Source organism: Lathyrus oleraceus, chromosome 5 (assembly GCF_024323335.1).
Source record: "Lathyrus oleraceus cultivar Zhongwan6 chromosome 5, CAAS_Psat_ZW6_1.0, whole genome shotgun sequence".
Classification (NCBI taxonomy): Eukaryota; Viridiplantae; Streptophyta; class Magnoliopsida; order Fabales; family Fabaceae; genus Lathyrus; species Lathyrus oleraceus.
In genome coordinates this window covers 164,216,506-164,239,964 of record NC_066583.1, presented here as the reverse complement: position 1 = coordinate 164,239,964, position 23,459 = coordinate 164,216,506, and the positions used below count along the sequence as shown (strand labels likewise).

Sequence of the window (23,459 nt, the reverse complement as noted above, 5' to 3'; positions counted from 1 at the left end):
GGGGTTATGGATTGGGTTTTGGACGAACGACGTTACTACGCAATCTACCGGATGCTCGACCTTTGGAGACTTACTCGCCTGTAGTAGAAGGAATTAACATGTTGCTTTGGGTTTTAGGGATGCTCAAGGGCAAAAGGGAAGTCCTAGACGAAGGAACATGCATAAAGTAAACACAAAAAACATTGCCTCCTATCGAGGTCTTCCAGCTAGGAAAGCAGTAAAATGCGGGAAAAATGTAAAAGTACCACACGGATGAAGATCCGAGGTAACAACAATTAAAGGAACGATAAACCCTGAGATCCTTCCAAGCTAACATCATCAAAGAAAGTGGATCAGTACAGGTAATCGGAATGAACCTCCAGGGGTTATCCCACAAATAAAGTGGGAAACCACGCAAGTTATCCCTGCAAAAGTCATGTGCCTTCATAAAAACTCAACAAAAGGGTTAATGAAACAAGATAGGGTAACCAAGAGTTGCCCCCAAATCAAAATGTAACCACATGAATCATGCCCTTTCAATTCACAAAAAGTTCACAAAAAGCAACCAAGGGTAGGAGGCCTAAACCTCTTGTCAAACACATGCATCAAAAGGGTATCAAATTCACCCATAATACCTCATACATTCAGAGCATTCAAATTAAATAAAGATGATGGATATAGGGCAAACCTGATTGGAGAGATCAATGAAATTGAATGGCACGATTGGGTTTGCAAAGCAATCTGAGGGTTTATATGAGGGGAAATTGGTTCTTTGCCAATGAGTTCCCTTCAGTCTCTGGAGGTTGCTCTGAACTCTGTTAGCTCTTCTCTCACTATCTTTTTCCCCAGGGTTCTTCTCTCACTATCTTTTTCCCAGACAGGGTAATAGGAATAGAATGAATATTTGTTTCACTGAAATTCTGAATTTATAACCTGATTTTTATGGACCTGTGGGCTCAAATGAGAGAGGTCCAAGTCCAAGATTTTTCTTTTATTTATTTATTTATTTATTATTATTATTTTATTTTTTTGTTTTTCGTTTTTTTTCAAAACACGTGGGCTTCGCCTAGCGAGCATGACAGCTCATGAACAAACCTTTGCTCCTTCAAGATTAACGTTTTCACTGACGAATAGACCCCTGTTGGAAGTAACTCAAGTCTTCCCCTTATGTTGACTGATCATCTAAATAGAGCCCACAAAGTGTCCTGGATGATGTTCAAGCTTCTTGGATCCGATTCCGATTGCCATGATGAAATGCAAATGCTAAATGACCTAAAAATGAATGCATGCATGAGGTGTAAAGCGTATGCTTCCAGGAAAAATGAAGGGTAAATTTTGGGGTATTAGAAAGTGTTCCTAACAATAGAGTTAATTAGAAGTAACTTGGTACACAATCGATGTTAGTTCGCAACAAAAATATAGCGAATAGAAATGAAATAGAATATGAATATATTTAAAACATAAAGAATCCAAGATCCTCTGTTCCCCACGAATGATCTTGTGAAAAGGCTCTGTGGGAAGCAATTTTGTAAAAATATCAGCTAACTGATTTTTTAGAATTTTTTACAAAAATAACCCGCTTTTTCATGAAAATTCCCAAAATACCCCCGATTTCAAATAAATTCCCAAACTACCCCACTTTTAGGAGGAGGCGTCAATTCAATTGGAGACTCCTCTTAAAAACTGAATGGAGGCGCCAATTGGATTGGCTAGGGCATGTGCCCTAGCCAATCCAATTGGCGCCCATGTGTATTACTTGAGAGGAGACGCCAATTGGATTGACAACTCAGTGTAAAATGTATTTTTTTTATAAATGGTCTACGTGATACATAAATTTGAAATAAGACCAATTGATATTAATAAAAATTTCGTTTACACAAAAAAGCCTAATGGTGATGACCGGGATCACTTAACCGACCTCCTGTCCCACATCCCCTAGCTACCCTAACCCGTGACCCTAACCCACGTTGATGATTCACCACTAGTGTTTGAGCATCTGAGGGGCCATGAGCGTCACTACCAACTACATGAGATGGCCTGTTGAGGTAGTCAGACAAGTCAACATAGTCTTCAGTATGCATCGAGGGTGTACCGTCGTAGCTGAGTTCATGACCCATGATAGAGTAGTTGAGTTGTGGTTGACTCATTGGTGGGCGACCGGGACGATTGAAGGGAGACATGGGTGTGAATGATGCGTCGAGAAAAGGTTGGAAATGTTGTTGGGGTGTTTGGTAGAGATAAGGTTGTTAGATATTTTGGTTTTGTGAGGTTTGGGTTTCTTGGCTATGGTAGGAGGAGGGGCGGTTGGTGTTGAATGATCGTTGGGTGTTCTGGCTAAGGCGGATTTAGTAGGGTGATGTGGTGGGTGCGAAGCGATGTTGGGTCTCAGGTTGATGGTCAATTTGTTGGTGGTGGTATGGGGTATGCTCTTGGTATTGGGGTTGGGTGTATGACATGTTTTGGTTGTGTGTTGGTTGAACGGAACGTTTGACAGACAGGGGGTTGTGTGTATCTGGTCTGAAACTGTTGTTGGGGGTTTGATGTTGAGGTGTCAGGTGTGTAAGTTTGTTGGTGTGGGTCATTGTCATACCCCAAAATTCACCCTACTCCGATACAACTTTCATCTGATCCATTGCCCTACTGCACATGCATGCTTTCATTATTTCATCATCATAATTTCATTGAACTTTCATAACTAAATACATATTACATGGACTCGAGGCATGGTGTTTACACCCGGGAAAAACTGGGGTTATCCGGTTGAAGTTCTAAAAAAAAAAAAAAAATTTGACTGTGTAATCGATTACCCTAATCATGGTAACCGATTACCCAGACCAAAAATTGATTTTTTGGCCATTTTGGACCGTGTAATCGATTACCCTAATCAGGGTAACCGATTACCCAGACCAAAAATTGTTTTTTTGGCCATTTTGGACAGGATAACCGATTACCCTAATCAGGGTAACCGATTACACCTGCGTGGGCAGCAGCAGTAGCTCTATTTTTTTACACATAGTGCATTTTGGGTCACCCCCTTTTCCACCTACTTTCCCTATAAATAGAGGTACTATTTCCCCTTATTTTTCATGCTTCCTACCCCTCAAAAGTTCTGTTCAAGTACCATTTACTCTCCTCTTCAAACCTAAGTCAAAACAAAAAAATCTTTCTCTTAGAAAAGTCACCCCACCAACTTTTCTTTGTCCTCTTTCATATTTTTTTTCAAAGCTTCTCACTCTCTAACACTCATAACTCAGCTCATTCACTAAACTTCCACCATAAACACTTTCATCCCAAACCCCTTGCTTTATATCCAAGCTCAACACCATTTCAACCTACCCCTTTTCAACATTTTTTTGGTAATGATTTTAGCTTAAACTTTTTTAATTTTTTGTTCTGTTTTTTTGTGTTGAAAATGGTTATTTACCATCTTTAATCAAACTTTGTATTTTGTTTCATTTGCTATTTATTGTTGACTTGTTTTCACATTTATTTGGTTGATGAGATCTATTAGATCATGGCCATGGTTGTTAAGAGTTGATAAAACCTTCAATGTTTCAAACCTATTAATGATTGATCAATAGATCCTTCATGATACTTTGAGGCATTGATAGGTTGTCCCTATTTCAACCATATTTGGGTCATTTGATACATAGATGAAATCATTTTCTTTACATTAACTTGTTATTCTATTTGCTTATTGTTATTCTACTAACCACTAACTACTAACTCCTAACATTTACATTATTGCACTTTACTTCCTTGCGATTTATTTTATTGTTCCATTTATTTCAAGTACTTTATGTTTATGTTTATGTTTATGTTCATTGTTATCTAACCATATCATTTACATTATACTGATTTATTTACTCTCTTAATATCTTGTTAAATAAAAGAGGAGTAAAAAACAAAAATAAAGAGAACAAATCATAATATTGATATATGGACTTAGGGTTGCATAACTTTCTTTGTTACAAATCTATTATTAGTTGATTTTTCAATCATCTTCAATACTTTGCATCAATGATAAGCTATCCCTTAATGTGTCATATTTTGAGTCTTTTTGACCTATGAAAAATAGTCCTCAAGATGTTCATTTGGTACATATTACTAACCACTAATTATACTTCACTAACTTTTTTTTATCATTAACCTTTGTTATTGTGTTTTTTTGTTACCATTAACTTGTGGTTTATTTTGTGTCATTTACATTCACTAACCATTATTATTGTGATATTGTCTTTCTTTATCTTGTGATTTACTTTTATGTTATTACCTTGTAATTTACATTCAAGTACTCATTATCATCATCATTGTACAAACTCATCATGCATGTTTATTTACTTGTTATTTATTTTATTGTCATCATACACTAAAAACAACAAAAACATGATAAAATGGTAAGACCAAAAATATTCACTCCACTCTTAATCAACTTGGACTTAGAGGATTTCATCTTAGGACCTTTGCTTGGAGGCTTTCCTTTACTCTTTGTGATACTTTGTAAACACTTGGATTTTCATCCGTAACTTACATGCATGTTGTAAGAATGGCATCATCGCACCATCTTAGGGGGACATGTTCGTAAGACCATTATCCTTTGTTTAGCTTAGGTCACTTTTGCACACAAAAGGCTTTCTCTTGGGCTACCTTACAATGAGACTCTTTAATTTCTTGTTGGTTACTTTGCATTCATGTTGCATAAGCCAAAGTTCATAATTAAATAAAACAAACCCTTGATTCAACGTCAAGTGACATTTTTATAATCAAATTCAAAACACTTAATAATTACGATTATTATTGTGCGCCACGAGCCTTAAGTGGTGGAGAATGAGTGAGAATGGATAATTCCTACCCTTACTCTGATTATTTTGGACGCAAGACGCTTGACTTGTTGTCTAGAATAATCACCTCCGCCCATAGACTTTAGTACAATATAATCACAAACATTCTTTCATAAAACCCTTATTCAAGGTAAAAACCATACAACTCATTAAACTCATTTTTGTGCCTTAGGGCATCATCCTGAAAACCCTTTTCTCAAAGGTAAAATCAACCAACACACAAACATTTTCTACTCCGAACTACGGAGCTTTGATTCCTCATCCCCGAATAAGTGATACGTAGGCACAAGGGCCCCAATCCTTGGCGAGCACTATAATAACAAAAAAAAACCCTTCTTTTCACACATTATTTTGAAAATAAAACGATAATAGATAAACCCCATGTATGTAAAACAACCCAAATGGTTCCCATGGAGTACCATGGACGTAAGGGGTGCTAATACCTTCCCCTTACGTAACCGACTTCCAAACCCAAATCTCGGTTGCGAGACCGACTCCTTATTCTCCTTTAGCGTTTCCCGTGCGCGTCTATGTTCCGAGGGTTTTATCGACTATTTCCCCTCTCCTCTCTGATAGAGGTAAAATAAATAAAATTCGGTGGCGACTCTTCTGACTTTACCTCTTTTTGGCATTCTCTTTAGTCCCGGTTTCGTTATCGTGAAATCCCGAAAGCGACAGCTGGGGACACCAAAATTCCCTAAGCAAGTCTATCCTAGTTTGGGTTGTTCCTCTTTTACGTACGTGGAGATTTATCTATTATCTATTTTTTCTATATATATTACTTTCTTTGCTAACCTGTGCATATTTTCTTTGTTTACCTGTTGGTCCGAAACTTTGGTTATGTGACGAAGAATTTTTGGAAGCAATAATGATTGCAAAGTAAAAAAACCTTGTGGGAAAGACTCCTCACCCGAGTCTGAGAGTTTTCTTGAGATAGGAGAGGTTGAGTAGTATTGATCCGCGAGGTGCCTTCCTCGTTAGGGTCGTACGAGAACCTCACTTAGTGGTAGATTCTCTTAAGGGGATGGATGACCGTCGTATTTTCGGCGTAAGCATCCTTTCTTTTACTAGAGTCAATGACCCTAAGATCCCTTTTAGAACCTTTAAAACTATGGCTAGCCTAAACCGATGGTCGCGTAGTATAGGCCACCGAGGTGCCTTCCTCGTAAGGGTCGATACGAAGATCTCACTTAGAGTAGATGACTTTGATGGAGCAGTCGCCTGGCAAGTAAATTGACATAAGCGGCTGACAGTCAAGGAAGTCCATGACTCTAGGGGCAGTGTCTTACACCTAATTTTCCAAAAGCCTTAGATCACACACAGCGAGAACCTTAGTTTACTAAGCAGTCATTATTAACTCCATGCTTCGTCATGATGGTCCAAAACCATGAACCCATGCCTAAAATCCTGTGGAAATAATAAACCAGTCATTCATTCATACATTCATTCATCACCAAAATAATAAGCAAAGCTCTTAAAATTTTGGTTTGTTCGGACGCAAAATTACAAGACTATTTTCCGACACAATCATGGATACTTCAACAAGGAAAAGCACTTCTTCTTTCCGCTTCAAGAGTCCCGACATCAGGTCATTAAAGGTCCTCTGTTCAAAGGTCGTAGCTCTTAAAGACAACAAGTTTAGAGCCAACTTTGGGAACATCGTAGATCTTCTAACCGAGAAGGTTGACTATTGTGCTATCACTACAATGTCCCAATACTATGACGTCCCTTTAAGATGCTTCACTTTCCCCAACTTCCAAATCTCTCCAACCTTGGAAGACCTCGAGAGACTCCTCAATCGACCAATCAAGGAATACAACCCTTTCCCAAAATTGGAAGAAGGATTTTGTTTGACCGAGCTCTCACTCACCTTGGGTATCAACACCAACAAGCTAGTGGACAATTGGGGCGTTAAAGGATCCCTCAAAGGTTTAACTCAAAAGTTCCTAGAAGCCCATGCTTGGGAAATGATTAAAGAAGGAAGACCTGACTTTTGTAGTGCAACCTTGGCACTTTTGATTCATGGAATTGTCCTCTTCCCAAATCTGGACAAGTTCGTGGATCAATTAGCAGTTGAAGTCTTTTTAACAAAGAATCCGGTGCCTTTTTTACTTGCCGATTTCTACCATACCTTCCATACAAGACAGGAGAAGAAGGGAGGTACTTTCCTTTGTTGCGCTCCTATGCTACACCTTTGGATGAGGGCCCGCGTGCCTCAAAGTGGACCCTTCGCCGAAAACAAACTGACATGGCCGCATAGGTTCACATCTCTCTCTGCCAACTCAATTCTATGGTACAAGAGGGAATGGGATATAAAGGATGTCATCACAAGATGTGGAGAGTTCTCTAACGTACCCTTGATAGGAACACAAGGTTGCATCAACTACAACCCTGCTATACTCAAGAGATAACTAGGGTACGCCATGACGAGTCCCCCCGAGGAAAGAGATTTCATTCCATTTGTCATCAATACCGTGGATCCGCTTGATTCAAACGTGAAAAGAGTGAGAAAAGCTTGGGCAAGCATAGTCCGCATTGACCATGAATGGGGCAAGAAAAATATCCTAGCCAAGGAACCCTACTATGTGTTGGTAAAAGAGAGGGCTAGGATGGTTAAGATGCTGTTTCTGTTTGATCCTTCTTCATTCCCGTTGATGCTCGAGCCCGAGCCTATCCTACAAGAGGACATGGACAAACTTACCAGCCAAATCAAAGAGCTTGAGTTGGAGAACACTCAACTACGAGTCCAACTCAATCGCGCCAAGGAACGTAACCACGTCTTGGAGGACAAGGGTAAACAAGTTTGTGAAAAATTTGAAGATAGCAATAAAAGGCTCCGATTAGCCGAGGGACAAAGAGTTTGGGTTGGTGGAGCTTTACAAGAAGCTAATTCTGAGCTAGACTTCCGCAACGAGGAGTTGGATCGAGCATCCCGAATCATCAAGGACCTTGAAAGTAATGTCGAGAGGTCTAATGCCATGAAGAAAGAAGCGAGGGAAGATTACGAGGCCCAGATTCTCGAACTAAGGACCACTCTAAAAGAGTATAAGGAGTTTCTAGCCAAGGAGCAACTAGAGAAAGAAAAGATTCACTGAAGCTTCATGCGTGAGCAGTTCAACCTTGGATGAGCTTACGAGCAAATCAAGAACTTGAAGAGGGGAATCTATGACAAATCCTATATAGAATTGCAAAACAACTGCAGACATTGGGAGGAGCGTTGCCATGGATACGAAGCTGCCATTGTTCAAAGGGACGAAATCATCCATAATCTCCAAGCCCTTTACGAAGAATGGAGGGACAAGTACACCAACATGACGGTATTAACCAACTATGCCCTTCAAGACTTTCCCGACAAGTTGAAGGAGACAGATCTGATCATGTGCCCAGATAATACCCCCAAAGAGGTCTACCACTTCGTCGAGTTCTGCAAAAGAACAATGGCCGAACTCATCACCGACATTGAGGCTCTCCGCAAGTCTCAAGGGGTCACTTTTAGGGTGGATATCTAGTTGGTTTATTTGCTTCCATTACTTGTATTTTGCAACTTCTATGTATTACTGTCTATTTTCCCTTCAAAGGATGAATGAAAGTTGTAATTTTTCTCTATTGTGTTTTCCTTTATTCATGATTGTGAACCTGAATCGTCAAGTAGTTTTTGCAATGAATAAACATGAATAATTAAAAAGAGCTTTGCTTTAACACAAAAAAAAATTCATGCATCATATGCATCTTTCGAAACACAAAAACATAAAAAAACTCATCCATCCACCCCTTTTCCCTTCCAGAACCACTCTTCAAAGCTGACTTTTCGGTACGATACACGAGGACGTCGACAAGCTGTCATGGAGAAACTTCAAGAGAATCAGGTTGTCCTTCAAGAAGAAGTATCCCAAATACGGTTCCAAATGCGGAAGTTGATGGAGACTATTCAAGCAGTCGCAAAAGGCCAAGAGGTTATGGCAAAAATGCAAGAAGAAATGAACCAACGTGCCAGTACTACCAATCCTCCTACCCCTCTAGCGGTCGAGATTTCGACTCTAGTTCCTCAAGTTGATCCTCCAATTAACATTAATGCACCCGACGGTGTTCCAAACGACAATCCTCGTCCTCAAATGTTTGAGACAGACGACCAACTCGATGCATTCTTCAACCCAAGGGATGCTTCTCAGGATGACGCCTTCGGTTCGGTAACCAACAAGGTCGAGAGGAAGGTAAAGGCTATCGAGGAAAAGCTCAAGGCAATGGGGAGCACTGACATTTTGGGCCTTGATGCGGCAGAAATGTGCTTAGTACCTATGGTCATCATTCCGGCCAAGTTCAAAGTTCCAGACTTTGAAAAATATATGGGAAATAGCGACCCTAGAATGCACATTAGGGCATACTGCCGAAAGATGGCTGCCTATTCCAGCGATGATCAACTTTTAATGAATTTTTTTCCAGGATTCCCTCAGTGGGGCATCTTTGGATTGGTACATGCAACTTGAGGGCAACCATATTCACACCTGGAGGGAAATGGCCGAGGCATTCCTCAAGCACTATAAGTACAACACTGATATGGCACCTAATCGCACGCAGTTGCAAAATCTGACTCAGAGGTCTGAGGAGTCCTTCAAAGAGTATGCCAAGCGGTGGAGGGAATTAGCTGCTAGGGTACAACCCCCATTGCTAGAAAGAGAACTGGTAGACATGTTTATGGGAAACCTGCAAGGTCCATACCTTGATAGAATGGTAGGGAGCACCTCTTCGGGATTTTCCGACCTGGTTTTAGCCGGTGAAAGGATAGAAAATATGATTAAGATGGGAAAGATCCAGAACTCTGCTAGTGCTTCTAGTGCATCGAAGAAACCTTTTGTTCCCTACGGTAAAAAACGAGAAGGCGAGACCAATGCTGCCTTCATCATTCGAACAAGAAATCCCACTTATCCACAAATAGCTGCCATAGCTCTCATCCAACCGAGTCAACAACAACCATTTGCAATTCCTGTTCAAACTCAACAACAACAACGGTATCAACAATAACCGCAACGTTAGCAACCACAATATCAACAACAACAATAAAGGATGCGAAGGCCCGAGAGAAGATTTGACCCAGTTCCCATGCCTTATGGCCACATTCTACCATATTTATTGAGGGGATCACTTGTACAACTAAGGGAGTTAGGACCCCCACCAGCGGCCCTTCCTCCCGGTTATGACGCAAATGCTCGCTGTGAATTTCATTCTGGCGCTCCTGGGCATTCGATTGAGAATTGTAAAGCATTAAAGTAAAAGGTTCAAGATCTTATTGACTCTAAGGCAATCACATTCGCCCCCAAGGGACCGAATGTAAATAATAACCCGATGCCCCCTCACAATAATGCATCAGTGAACATGATGGAAGCTGACAATGGAAGGAGATTGATGTCCTGTGTGGACGAGTTAAAAACACCACTCATTGAGATCAAGAACGCTTTAATGAAGAATAATACCTTTCCCATCTACGGTAATGACTGTGAACACTGTCTGATTAACCCGCAATAATGTAGAACATTGAAGTCTGTCATACAACAATTAATGAACCAAGGGATCTTGGTGGTAGACTGCCCGTCCACAAAGGAAGATGTGTCTACCCTCGAGATACCATACGACGAAGTCCCTCCTCTGCAAATTCCATATGACTTCTCTCAGTTAACTCTGTCGACAAATCCTGTTACTCCAATCGTAATAACAATTCCCACACAATTCCCATATGTTGACACCAAGGCAGTCCCATGGATGTATGACACCTCAGTATACATTCATGGTCAGAAGATACAAGAAGAACCGTTAAAGTCTAGTGATCCAATGATCAATACAGCGATACTAGCGGAATTACGAGAAGTGGAAGGATATTTGCGTCGACACCCACTCCAATTGGAACTATCAATCCTTCAACTTCAGACAAAGGCAAACAAATTGATGGCGCTCAGCAAAGACAAGACCCCATACCTTCCAATGAAGTAGACGAGTTCTTACGCATTATCAAGAAAAGCGATTATCGAGTAGTTGATCAGCTTAACCAGAAACCCTCGAAAATCTCAATGTTGTCTTTATTAATGTGCTCGGAGGCCCATAGGGATGCTTTGGTAAAATTTCTGAGGACAACTCATGTGCCGCAAGAGATATCTGTTTGTCAGTTTGAAGGAGTAGTTAACAATATCGCTACTAGCTTAAGCTTGGGTTTTAGTGATGAAGAGCTTCCCGCCGAGGGGAGGAATCATAACAAGGCTCTCCATATTTCTATTGAGTGTGTGGGCACAATCCTATGAAGAGTTTTGGTAGACACTGGGTCTTCCCTCAATGTGATGCCTAAGAGCTCCTTTGCTAAACTAACTGTTGAAGGACTCATAATGAAGCCGAGTGAGCTTATAGTAAGAGCATTTGATGGGACTAGAAGGACTATAATCGGTGAGGTGAATTTGCCTATGAAGATTGGTCCCCATATTTTCCTCATCACTTTCTTCGTAATGGATATCTATCCAGTCTACAGTTGTCTGCTTGGGAGGCCTTGGATCCATTCAGCTGGTGCAGTCACTTCAACACTCCACCAAAAATTGAAATTCTTAGCTGATGATAAGCTAGTTATTGTCGAGGGTGAGGAGGACATTGTGGTAAGTCACCTCGCGTCTTTCCGATACGTTGAAGGAGAATGGGAGATAAGGGAAGTCCCATTCCAATCATTTGAAGTTATCAATGTTGAAATGGTTTGCCCAGCAAGGGATGAATCAAAAGATGCCGAATCTCCCACGGCATCTCTTAAAGACGCCCTAACAATCATAAAGGATGGACACCCCCAAGGATGGGGAAGATTGCTTGAACTTCCTGCCAACAAGGACTGTACCGGTTTGGGATACAACTCCCGGAATTTGAAGAAGCCCGCGCCTATAGCTACAAGGGGATCAATACTCCTGCTATCCGAAAACTTCTCAAGTGCTGGTTACCTGGATGAAAACCGTATTTGTGCCGTGGAAGAAGAATAAGAAGAAGATGATGGGTTGATCTTCACAAAGACTGATGGAAATGGTGCCACGAAATGGACCGAGATTGAAATACCTAAAGTGACCTTGATTGAAATGTAATTCCTAATGTTGTTTTCCTTCCTTTTTTATCAAAAGAACCCATGTCAAGCCCAAGGCATGGGGGAATCATTTGTAGGGCCTCATCAAATTTCCTTATTAATCATTAATGAAAAAGGGTTCATGTTCGCAATCACTTTTGAGATCCTTGCCTTTCATTTATTTATTTCACCTTTTCTAAATGGCATTTAAAAAAAAATCAAATCATCCTTTCTTTCATACCAATAAAAGCGTGGACCTTAAATCATGCAGATCGTCCTTGACAACCACCAATGACAATTCTGCTACAGTCTCATACGACTTTGACAACGCGATTAATCAAGCTGATGAAGAGTGTGAGGAAGAGGCCAAACTCCCAGAAGAATTGGCAAGGCTGCTCAAGCAGGAGGAAAAAGTCATCCAGCCGCACGAAGAATCAGTGGAAGTGGTTAACCTTGGGACAGATGAGGAAGCGAAAGAAGTCCGAGTCGGCTCCGCTCTACAAGACGAGGTGAAAACAAAATTGATTGAGCTCTTGAAGGAATACAAAAATGTGTTTGCATGGTCATACCAAGATATGCCCGGCCTCGATACTGACATTGTCGTCCATCATCTACCCCTTAAAGAAGAATGCCCTCCAGTAAAGCAAAAACTAAGAAGGACCCGTCCCGACATGGCTATGAAAATCAAGGAGGAGGTACAAAAGCAGCTCAACGCCGGCTTCCTAGCGGTCTTCAATTATCCTTAATGGATAGCTAACATTGTGCATGTACCTAAGAAGGATGGAAAAGTAAGAATGTGCATAGATTATAGAAATCTAAATAGAGCAAGTCCCAAAGATGACTTTCCACTGCCACAGATTGATGTGCTAGTAGATAATACCGCTCAGTTCTCTGTTTTCTCTTTTATGGATGGTTTCTCCGGTTATAACCAGATCCGCATGGCTCAAGAAGATATGGGGAAAACCACTTTCATAACACCATGGGGCACCTTCTTCTACAAGGTGATGCCTTTTGGATTGAAGAACGCCGGCGCCACATACCAATGATCCATGGTCACTCTCTTTCACGATATGATCCATAAAGAGATTGAGGTCTACGTCGACGACATGATAGCTAAGTCTCAAACCGAAGAAGAACACCTTGTCAATCTAGCAAAGCTGTTTGAGAGGTTGGGGAAGTTCAAAGTGAGGCTTAATCCCAACAAATGCACATTTGGGGTAAGATTCGGCAAATTATTAGGCTTTATCGTCAATTAGCGTGGTATCGAAGTAGATCTCGAGAAAGTAAAGGCCATACAAGCTATGCCTGCACCCAAAATCGAGAAGGAAGTCTGATGATTCCTAGGTAGATTGAACTACATTTCTAGGTTCATATCTCACCTCACTGCCATTTGTGATCCAATCTTCAAACTTCTTCGAAAGGATCAAGCCATCATTTGGAACGATGACTGCCAAGACGCATTTGAGAAAATAAAGGAATATTTGCAAGAGCCTCCTGTGTTGATGCCTCATATACCTGGTAGACCATTAATCATGTATCTCACCATTCTCGAAGGATCAATGGGTTGTGTCCTCGGCCAACATGACGAGACTGGTAGAAAAGAGCATGCAATATACTATTTGAGCAAGAAGTTCACTGATTACGAGAGTAGGTATTCGATGCTTGAAAAGACTTGTTGCGCACTAGCATGGGCTGCCAAACGTTTAAGACAATACATGCTCACTCATACGACGTTGTTGATCTCTAAAATGGATCCGGTCAAATACATCTTTGAGAAGCCAGCTCTAACCGATAGAATAGCCCGATGGCAAATGGCTTTAACCGAGTACGATATCCAACATGTCACTCAAAAGGCCATCAAAGGGAGTGTATTGTCTGATTATCTTGCACAACAACCCTTGGAGGACTATCAGTCTATGCGTTTCGAATTCCCCAATGAGGATATCATGTTGATTAGGGATTATAACATCCCCGGTCCCGAGGAAGGACCCGAACCTGGATCCCGATGGACCATGGTTTTTGATGGAGCTTCTAACGCTCATGGAAATGGCGTTGGGGAAGTAATCACTTCTCCAACTAATTTCCACCTCCCCTTCACCGCCCGATTATGTTTTGAATGTACAAACAATATGGCCGAATACGAGGCTTGTATCTTTGGTATTGAAGCTGCTATTGATCTTAGAATCAAAATCCTGGAAGTCTATGAGGACTCAGCCAAGTCAAAGGAGATTGGGATACTAGAGATCATAAGCTCATTCCTTACAAAGAGCATGTCTTGAAACTAGTCCCCTACTTCGATGAAATTACATTCCACCACATCCCTCGAGAAGAGAATCAGCTAGCTGACGCTTTGGTAACTTTGGCGTCCATGTTTAAAGTTAAGTGGAAGAACGAAGCGCCGTCCTTTCACCTGAACTACTTGGACGAGCCTGCTTACTGTCTGGCAGCAGAAGACGAAGCTGACGGTCATCCTTGGTTCCATGACATCATGAAATTCTTAGAGAACCAAGAGTATCCTGCGGACGCGTCCATCACCGACAAGAAGTATCTTCGAAAACTATCATCCAAATTCTTCTTAAGTGGAGGGGTATTATACAAGAGAAATTATGATTCGGTTTTGCTTAGATGTGTGAACAAGCGAGAAGCAAACCAGATTATAATGGAAATTCATGAAGGATCCTTTGGGACGCATGCCAGTGGGAGTACTATGGTGAAGAAAATCTTAAGGTCCGGATACTATTGGATGACTATGGAGATTGACTGTCATCGCCACGTCTAAACCTGCCACAAGTGCCAAATATATGCCGATAAGATCCATGTGTCACCAACGCCTCTCAATGTCCTAACATCACCTTGGCCTTTTGCCATGTGGGGCGTTGACGTGATCGGACGCATAGAGCCAACTGCCTCGAACAGACACCGTTTCATCCTTGTAGCCATTGACTATTTCACAAAATGGGTAGAAGCAGCCTCGTATGCCAACATTACCAGACAAGTGGTGACTCGGTTCCTCAGGAAAGAAATCATCTGCCGTTATGGGGTCCCCAACAAGATCATTACTGATAATGGATCTAACCTCAATAATAAAATGATGAAAGAGCTATGCCAGAATTTCAAGATCGACCACCACAACTCATCGCCTTATAGGCCTAAGATGAATGGCGTTGTTGAGGCAGATAACAAAAACATCAAGAAGATCGTGCAAAAGATGGTGGAAACCTACAAAGATTGGCACGAAATGCTCCCATTCGCATTACACGGATATCGTACTTCTGTACGCACTTCCACTAGGGCAACTCCCTTCTCCCTTGTGTACGGCATGGATGCAGTCTTACCGGTCGAAGTAGAGATTCCTTCCTTAAGGATCTTGACAGATGTTAAGCTTGAGGAGTCTGAGTGGGTACAAGCTCGATTTGACCAACTAAACCTCATTGATGAGAAGCGCTTAGCAGCCATCTGCCACGGCCAACTTTATCGAAAGCGCATCAAGAGGGCACATGACAAAAAGGTTTTCCTCCGCAGCCTAAAGGTCGGAGACCTCGTACTGAAGAAGATTCTTCCAATCCATACTGACCCAAGGGGAAAATGGACCCCCGCAGCCTAAAGGTCGGAGCAGAGTTAGAATTTGGAGGAAACTCGAGATGTTTCATTTCCATTACAATTATCATTTTCTTTTCGCAATCACCTCTTTTAGGAATTGCTTTCATTTGTACAAAATTCCCTATTTGTAGAACCACTTGTCAATAAAAATCAGTTCCTTCACATGTGTTCCATATTTTTACTTTTCCTGCTTTGTTTGTGAAATATGACCTTTTTCTAAATAAAATTACATGGGAAATTTTCGATTAAAAGACCTTTTTTTTAAAAAAAAACTATAAGGGAGACAATATCGAATTACATTCTTTTTAGAATTTTGCTAAAGGTAGTCAAAACACATTTCCAACTCAAGGGTGCCACACAGTTCTTTGGACTAAGCCGATCATTTCTCCCCCCAATGGGAATTCTCAAACATTACATTCAGCGCTTGCTTGGACGTCGAACTCCAATTTCTCAAGTATCGGAAAGTCAGTACGATTCACCCAATCACCCTTTTCAAGCCCAATCACCATTGGCATTCCCCAAATACACTCCTCCACAAAGCCCAAACATACTTGGCATAACTTGCAAACCCTGCATTTCATATATTCCCCATGAAAGCCCAAACATGCATTGGCATACATAACATCACATCATGAGTATCTCCTTAACTTACTCAAACTAACTCGTCAGAGTTCAAAATTTTCCAACCGTTGTTAGGAATTTTCCCCAATAAAAATCAATGTTCATCCTCAAAACATTTCCCAAGCACCAACCACGCATTCCAGCCGTTACTAGGAATCGTCGCTAAGCTGTTTCATTTCATTGTCAAGTTTCCCCAGAGGAGTCAATGCTGAGAAACATCACTGTACTTCTTCTATCCCTAGAAAGTCAACACATTTTTTCCTTTTCCCCACAGAGTCAGGTATTCTTAGCCATTATTAAGAATCGTCACTGAATTCTCATTTTTTAGACTAGAGGCATTTTGAATTCATTTCCCAAGCCGAGTCAGACATTCATAGCCGAGAACCATCCTGGAGTTCATTTTTCACCAGTAGATGTCAGGAATTCCAGCCATTGCTATCAGGAATTCCAGCCATTGCTAGGAACTGTCACTTGACATCCGTATTCTCCTCAGCAGAGTCAGGTATTCTTAGCTGTTTCTAAGAATCATCACTGAGTTGTTTGATCTTCCCGGCGGATTTCAGGTATTCTAGCCTTCGCTACGAATCGTCATTGTACCTTCGCAAAAAATCTGTATTCTCCTCAGCAGAGTCAGGTATTCTTAGTCGTTGCTAAGAATCATCACTGAGTTGTTTGATCTTCCTAGAGGATTTCAAGTATTCTAGCCTTCGCTACGAATCGCCACTGTACCTTCGCAAGTTTTTTTTATCTCCAGTCGAGTCAGGTATTCTAGCCATCGCTAAGAATCGTCATTGATTTCGTTTTGTTTGACCCCTAATAGATGTTTTGTATTCCAGCCGTTGTTAAGGAACGCTGTCTTGTTTTTTCCCAATTGTGACTAGGAGTGATCACCCTTCTTTTTCTCATTCCCTAGTGAAGCTTTCGCCCCTCAACTTTCTTGGGCCCTTTTGACATCAAACTTTCATCGTTAAGAAGATACTTATGCTGCATACATCACATTGCATGCATAATCATCATAACCATGCATAACCCCTAAACAAATATTCACATTATCATCCTCCGGCAGGGCGAATTTCTGGTTACTCTCATTAGTATTTAATCCTCTCTTACCTTGAATACATTGGAAGTCGTCACTATCTATGTATTCAGGTCCGAGAAAATTAAATAGGGACAGCTGTCATACCCCAAAATTCACCCTACTCCGATACAACTTTCATCTGATCCATGGCCCTACTGCACATGCATGCTTTCATTATTTGATCATCATAATTTCATTGAACTTTCATAACCAAATACATATTACACGGACTCAAGGCATGGTGTTTACACCCGGAAAAAACTGGGGTTATCCGGTTGAAGTTCTAAAAAAAAAATTGACTGGGTAATCGATTACCCTAATCATGGTAACCGATTACCCAGACCAAACATTGATTTTTTGGCCATTTTAGACCGTGTAATCGATTACCCTAATCAGGGTAACCGATTACCCAGACCAAAAATTAATTTTTTTGGCCATTTTGGACAGGGTAACCGATTACACCTGCGTGGGCAGCAGCAGTAGCTCTATTTTTTACACAGAGTGCATTTTGGGTCACCCCCTTTTCCACCTACTTTCCCTATAAATAGAGGTACTATTTCCCCTCATTTTTCATGCTTCCTAGCCCTCAAAAGTTCTGTCCAAGTACCATTTACTCTCCTCTCCAAACCTAAGTCAAAACAAAAAAATCTTTCTCACTTAGAAAAGTCACCCCACCAACTTTTCTCTGTCCTCTTTCATATTTTTTTTCAAAGCTTCTCACTCTCTAACACTCATAACTCAGCTCCGTCACTAAACTTCCACCATAAACACTTTCATCCCAAACCCCTTGCTTTATATCCAAGCTCAACACCATTTCAACCTACCCCTTTTCAACATTTTTTGGGTAATGATTTTAGCTTAAATTTTTTTAATTTTTTGTTCTATTTTTGTGTGTTGAAAATGGTTATTTACCATCTTTAATCAAACTTTGTATTTTGTTTTATTTTCTATTTATTGTTGACTTGTTTTCACATTTATTTGGTTGATGAGATCTATTAGATCATGGCCATGGTTGATTAGAGTTGATAAAACCTTCAATGTTTCAAACCTATTAATGATTGATCAATAGATCCTTCATGATACTTTGAGGCATTGATAGGTTGCCTCTATTTCAACCATATTTGGGTCATTTGATACATAGATGAAACCATTTTCTTTACATTAACTTGTTATTCTATTTGCTTATTGTTATTCTACTAACCACTAACTACTAACTCCTAACATTTACATTATTGCACTTTACTTCCTTGCGATTTATTTTATTGTTCACTTTATTTCAAGTATTTTATGTTTATGTTTATGTTTATGTTCATTGTTATCTAACCATATCATTTACATGATACTAATTTATTTACTCTCTTACTATCTTGCTAAATAAAAGAGGAGTGAAAAACAAAAATAAAGAGAACAAATCATAATATTGATATATGTGTAGCACCTCAAATTTGTACCTCCCATTTTGTATATACATTTTCATTTTTAGGTCATTAACATTGCATTGTCCATTGCATAGTCCACCAAGTCATCAGGCAAGACTGGTTAGAAGATTCAATTGTGCAAGGCAACAAGAGCATTCTCCATGAAATCAAAGCCCTAGGGTTGGTACAATGAGTTCATATGATCCAAGAATCATTTTGAAGTGGTTTGGCCAAGCATTGAAGGCTCAAAGCTCATCAGTCGATGTGAAGTTCATCTGAAACCCTAAAAAGTCAACAAAAGTCAACTGTCAGTTCAACTATGGATTTGGAGGTAGGAGATGGTTAGATATGCCTCATTCATGTGGGAACAAGTCTCATTTGACATTTCAAACATCAACATTGAAGGACTTGAGGTCAGATCAAAACTTTCCAAAAATAGTAAGTGACCTGTAATTTGAAATTGCCAAAAATGGAAAGGTTTTCAACTCAAGATTACATCATCAAGAAAGATTAAAATGAAATTTTGTCCAACATCAAAGTTGAATATCTTTCTCTCCCATTTCCAAAAAGTCCAAGATCATCAATTTCTCATGTGTGGTTAAGGAGATATGATCAAAACATGGCAAGGTGTACTTGAAGGTTCAAATGGGCATAACTTTCAAACCAAAAGTCCAATTCAAGTGGTTCTTTTTGCATCGTTCATATTTTGACCTATACTTTCCAAATCATGCATTACATGCCATGCATTATCATCACATGAATATTTGGAAATTCACTTGATTTTTGGAGGGAAAATTAAAGTTTAAAATTGGTGCATTGTTCACACATTCTACCATGACCATTGGCTCCAAAATGACTTTTTGAGTGAAATTCAAGCCTAATTCGTGTACTGTTCATCATAATTCCATGCATAGAGGTGAAATATCCAATTTGCATATGCACCTTATTTTGGCTAATACACTTAACCATTGCCTAAACATGATTAGGAGAGTGATTAGGAGGATGTATATAAGACAAATCATAACTGTTTTCAGCTAACCATAATCACTTTTTCAGATCTAGATCCAACTCTTGAAATTTTTTCTCTCAAATTTTCTTCAATTTTCTTCAAACCACTTCATCATCCATTGCCTGATTCATCATCTGGAAGTATCATGGAGCATGTTTGAAGCAAGAATCAAGAGAATCCGTGCCTTTTTGCAGCAGCTCGAAGCTTGAGTTCATCCATGGCAAGTGCAAATTCTGGAGGAATCAAGCACGATTAAGCCTCAATTTCTCATCCATTCAACTCCACAAACATTCTAGAAGAGCATTTGAGCATTGCAAGGCCTGGATAACACGATTTGCCAAAGCTGCTCTTTAAGAGGTCATTGAATCGAGTTTCTTATTTATTAAAATGATTATGCTATTGTTGTTCATCTTTTGATGCTGGTTAATCTGAGCTTTATTTCATGAAAATCCATGCCAAATTGAGTTAGTTATGTTGATTTAAAGATTCATGCATGAAAATAGATTGCTTCGATTCTCCTTGTATGTGCTGATTTAACCTTAACCATGCCTGGATTCGTGTTGTATGCTGAAAGATCTACACCATGATATGTTTGATTTTGATTTCTGAAAACATTTGTTCTTGAGCCTGGCACTGTTCATGATGAACACGATGAAGATTGATGAATTTCATTTCCAGAATTGCTTTTGATCCGTTAGAATGTGTTTCTTGCGTTTTGCATGTGTTTGTACGAAGATGCACATGTATTGGTCCACCTCATAGCATGCATGGCGTTTTGATTGGTATACCACGCTTTGACCAAGCCACATCACCATTGACCTGCCAGCGTTTAAATGAAACGCTGCGTTTCAGGTAGCGCGCCAATCCATATTTGAAATCATCCTCCATTCGATTCCGGCTTGCAGCAAATGTTCACATGCTTCATTTATTTTCTCCATTCATTCATATGCTATGTTTCATGCCTTTTTTAATTTTTCTCCATCTTCCAAAATTCATATTAAATTGAATAATGATCCAAAAATTGTGAGATTTTTTGCATGATGTTCCTTGTCCTGTCTAGTATTTTATGAGCATTTTTTCATAAATTGTGCATGGCTGGAAATTATTTTGTGCTAGGGTTTGTGTACATGTATGCATTCTTGACATTGCCTTGCCATATCTTTTGTGAAATGCTGAGATTTTATCCAATGCTCATGAAAGTTTACATGTTGGAACTAGAATCTTGGCTTGACATTTTGGTGTTGATTTGGTATTTTTACCATTTGTGGTTTCTGTTTTATGATCATGTGAATGTTGGTGTGACAATTTGTGTCACACCTTTTCTTGTTCATCTTATGTGATTAATTTTCCATGCCAAATGAATTCCAATTGCTTTGATTTTTTGTATGATGCTTGATATGGATGTTGTGGTTGCTCAGGATTTTTGGTGGAATTTTTAAGATCATTTCTGACTTAATTGAGATTTTTTATTCTGGATGGTCATATGTGAGCTTTTGAATTGCCTTGATCTTCATTCTTTTGTGAAATGTTTGTTCTTTATCCAATGAATGTGAAACTTGGCACACTATTTCTAGACATGTTGAATGGTGTTTTGGCTTTGGTTTGAGGTTTTTACCATGTCATTTCTGTTTTAGGCCTATGCTAAGTTGGTGTGACAATTTGTGTCACACATGTGCTTGTTATGCTTGTCTTGACTTATGCAATATGATTACCATGCCTAATTTTGTCCAATGCTCCTAATTTTTGGTGTGATAATCATGTTGTATGTCCTGTTTACTCATGAATTTTGTTGAGATTATTTGAATCATTTTTGAATTAATGTGCATTTATTTATTCTGATGTCACAATGTGGTCACAACTTGCATACCTTGCCATGTTTGGTTCATGAAATGAATTTGGTCAATGATATTGATATAGGACCTTTTGGATTGTGTTCTTGATTGAATGAAGTTGATTCATGTCAAATTTCATGTTCTGTTTCGAATTTTTTCCCCATCTTTGACCCTAGGCCTTGACCTAGTGGTTTGTGACTCACAGTTGAGCTTTGATTTCAGGTTTACACACACAAGTCCATAGTTGATGATGCTTCCTCATTTGAGCATTGATGTGTGCTCTAGATGTTGGCTAACCTTGAGTTGTTTTGTAGGTTTTGAGACCAAGTGGCTTAATAGCTTGTGCCTTGCACTGTTGCATTGCTTGCTTATCTGTCTAATTGTGTGATTGACTGTCTGTTTGTTTGTTTGACTTGTATGCTGATTGAGTTAGATTTTTTTCAGGTACCTAAGTTGATTTGAGTTCTTTTGAACTTGCTTTTGCTTAGCTTGGTTGCTTAACCATTTGAGGTATAACTCTCTGACTTCATGTAGTCTGGAAGACCTGTCCTGTTATGTGGGCAGGCACCTGTCTGAAGCCCTTCTTAAGAGGCAATGCTTGTGTTTGTTTATCTTTGTGCCGAGCAGGAAAAGTCCTCTTATGAGGAAATTGGCAGATAAAAGAGATGTGCAATCCATCTCCTGCTACTCAGTGTGTCATTCACTTTGCTCACACACCTTGTGTTAATGCATTGTGGATAATAGCCCAAGATCTATGTTGTGTCAGTCATATGTGGATAGAAGAGTTCCTACTTTCTGAACCCCCACACCTTCTATTTGAGTCAAGCTCTCCCAAGCCAGGGATAAGACCTGTGAGGTCCTACCTTCACTTCCCATTTCATCTGCTTCACCCTAACTCTCAATGTTAGGGTTAAGAGCTAATTACACCCGATTCCAGTTGGCTTGTGTTTCACAGCCTAACCTTGTATGAGCCCAATTGTGTGCATATAGTGTGTGTGCTTGCTTTTTGTGCTTGTATGTATTTGCCTGTGCTGTTTAGGATAGCTTGCTCCCTGTGCAAGTTAGATAGAAACCTTAACCTAGGACTATGGTGAATTTACATGATAACTATTAGGCTCGAGTCAGTCTCCCTTCTAGTTTGTCATTTCCCAGTCTCTGGTTAGGTTAGAAGTCTTTTTTCCCTGCGTAGGGGAACTACGTTGCCCTGATCCTCATACCAGATGAGTTACGTAGGCAGGAGATGAGCTGATCTCTCCGGGCGCCCTTTTTCTTTTTCAACCCCTTTGTGTTGAGTTGGAGTCTGACATAAGTCCAGCGATTGGCAGTCGGTTTCCGGGGTCTTGTTTGCCTGTTTGCGTGGAGTCTGACGTAAGTCCAGCGATTGGCAGTCGGTTTCCTGTTTGTGTTTTGTTTGGCGTGCGTTAGCCGAGCTACGAGTGCTCTGATTCTTCTCCGGTCAGAGAAGATACGTATGCATAGGATCCGACATCCTAGCGAGCACGTTTCTCCTGTCCCGAACTACGTCGACTCTGATGTCTGTGTCTGACAGACTACGTAGGTCCAGGATGCGACATCCTGCCGAGTTATTTTCTTCCGTCTTTCATCTGTGTTTCTTTCCAGTGTGTGTGCAGTTTTGAGCAGTATCTCTAGCAACCTTTCTTCTATTCTTTTTGAGCGTGGATCCCATCGAGTACGATGGATGCGTAGGGGTGCTAATACCTTCCCTTCGCATAACCGACTCCCGATCCCATCTTTCTCTGGTCGCGAGACCATGTTCTATCCAGGTTTACTTCGAGCGTTTCCTTTCCCTCCTTTGGGATAAATAACGCACGGTGGCGGCTCTGTTGTTTCGTTTTCCCGCCGGTTTTTCACGTAATGCGACAGCTGGCGACTCTGCTGGGGAAATGAGAGAAGTTGACCTCTTGCTGGTCCATCTTCCCTAAGCGAGTCTCTCCTAGCGCTCTCTAGGATAGGGTTTGGTTGCTTTTGCTGTTTTATTTATTGCA

The 23,459-nt window shown here is 40.3% G+C and overlaps 1 protein-coding gene across 1 annotated transcript; it reads left to right on the top strand.

Moving 5' to 3' along the window:
- Positions 1-6,349: 6,349 nt before the first annotated feature.
- On the top strand, positions 6,350-7,231 carry LOC127079440 (uncharacterized). The gene has a single exon (XM_051019820.1). The coding sequence runs from the start codon at positions 6,350-6,352 to the stop codon at positions 7,229-7,231; it is 882 nt and encodes a 293-aa protein (XP_050875777.1).
- Positions 7,232-23,459: the final 16,228 nt, after the last annotated feature.

Excerpts from the sequence above, each read along its gene's own strand:
- LOC127079440 (XM_051019820.1), top strand. The coding sequence starts at position 6,350 with ATGGATACTTCAACAAGGAAAAGCACTTCTTCTTTCCGCTTCAAGAGT.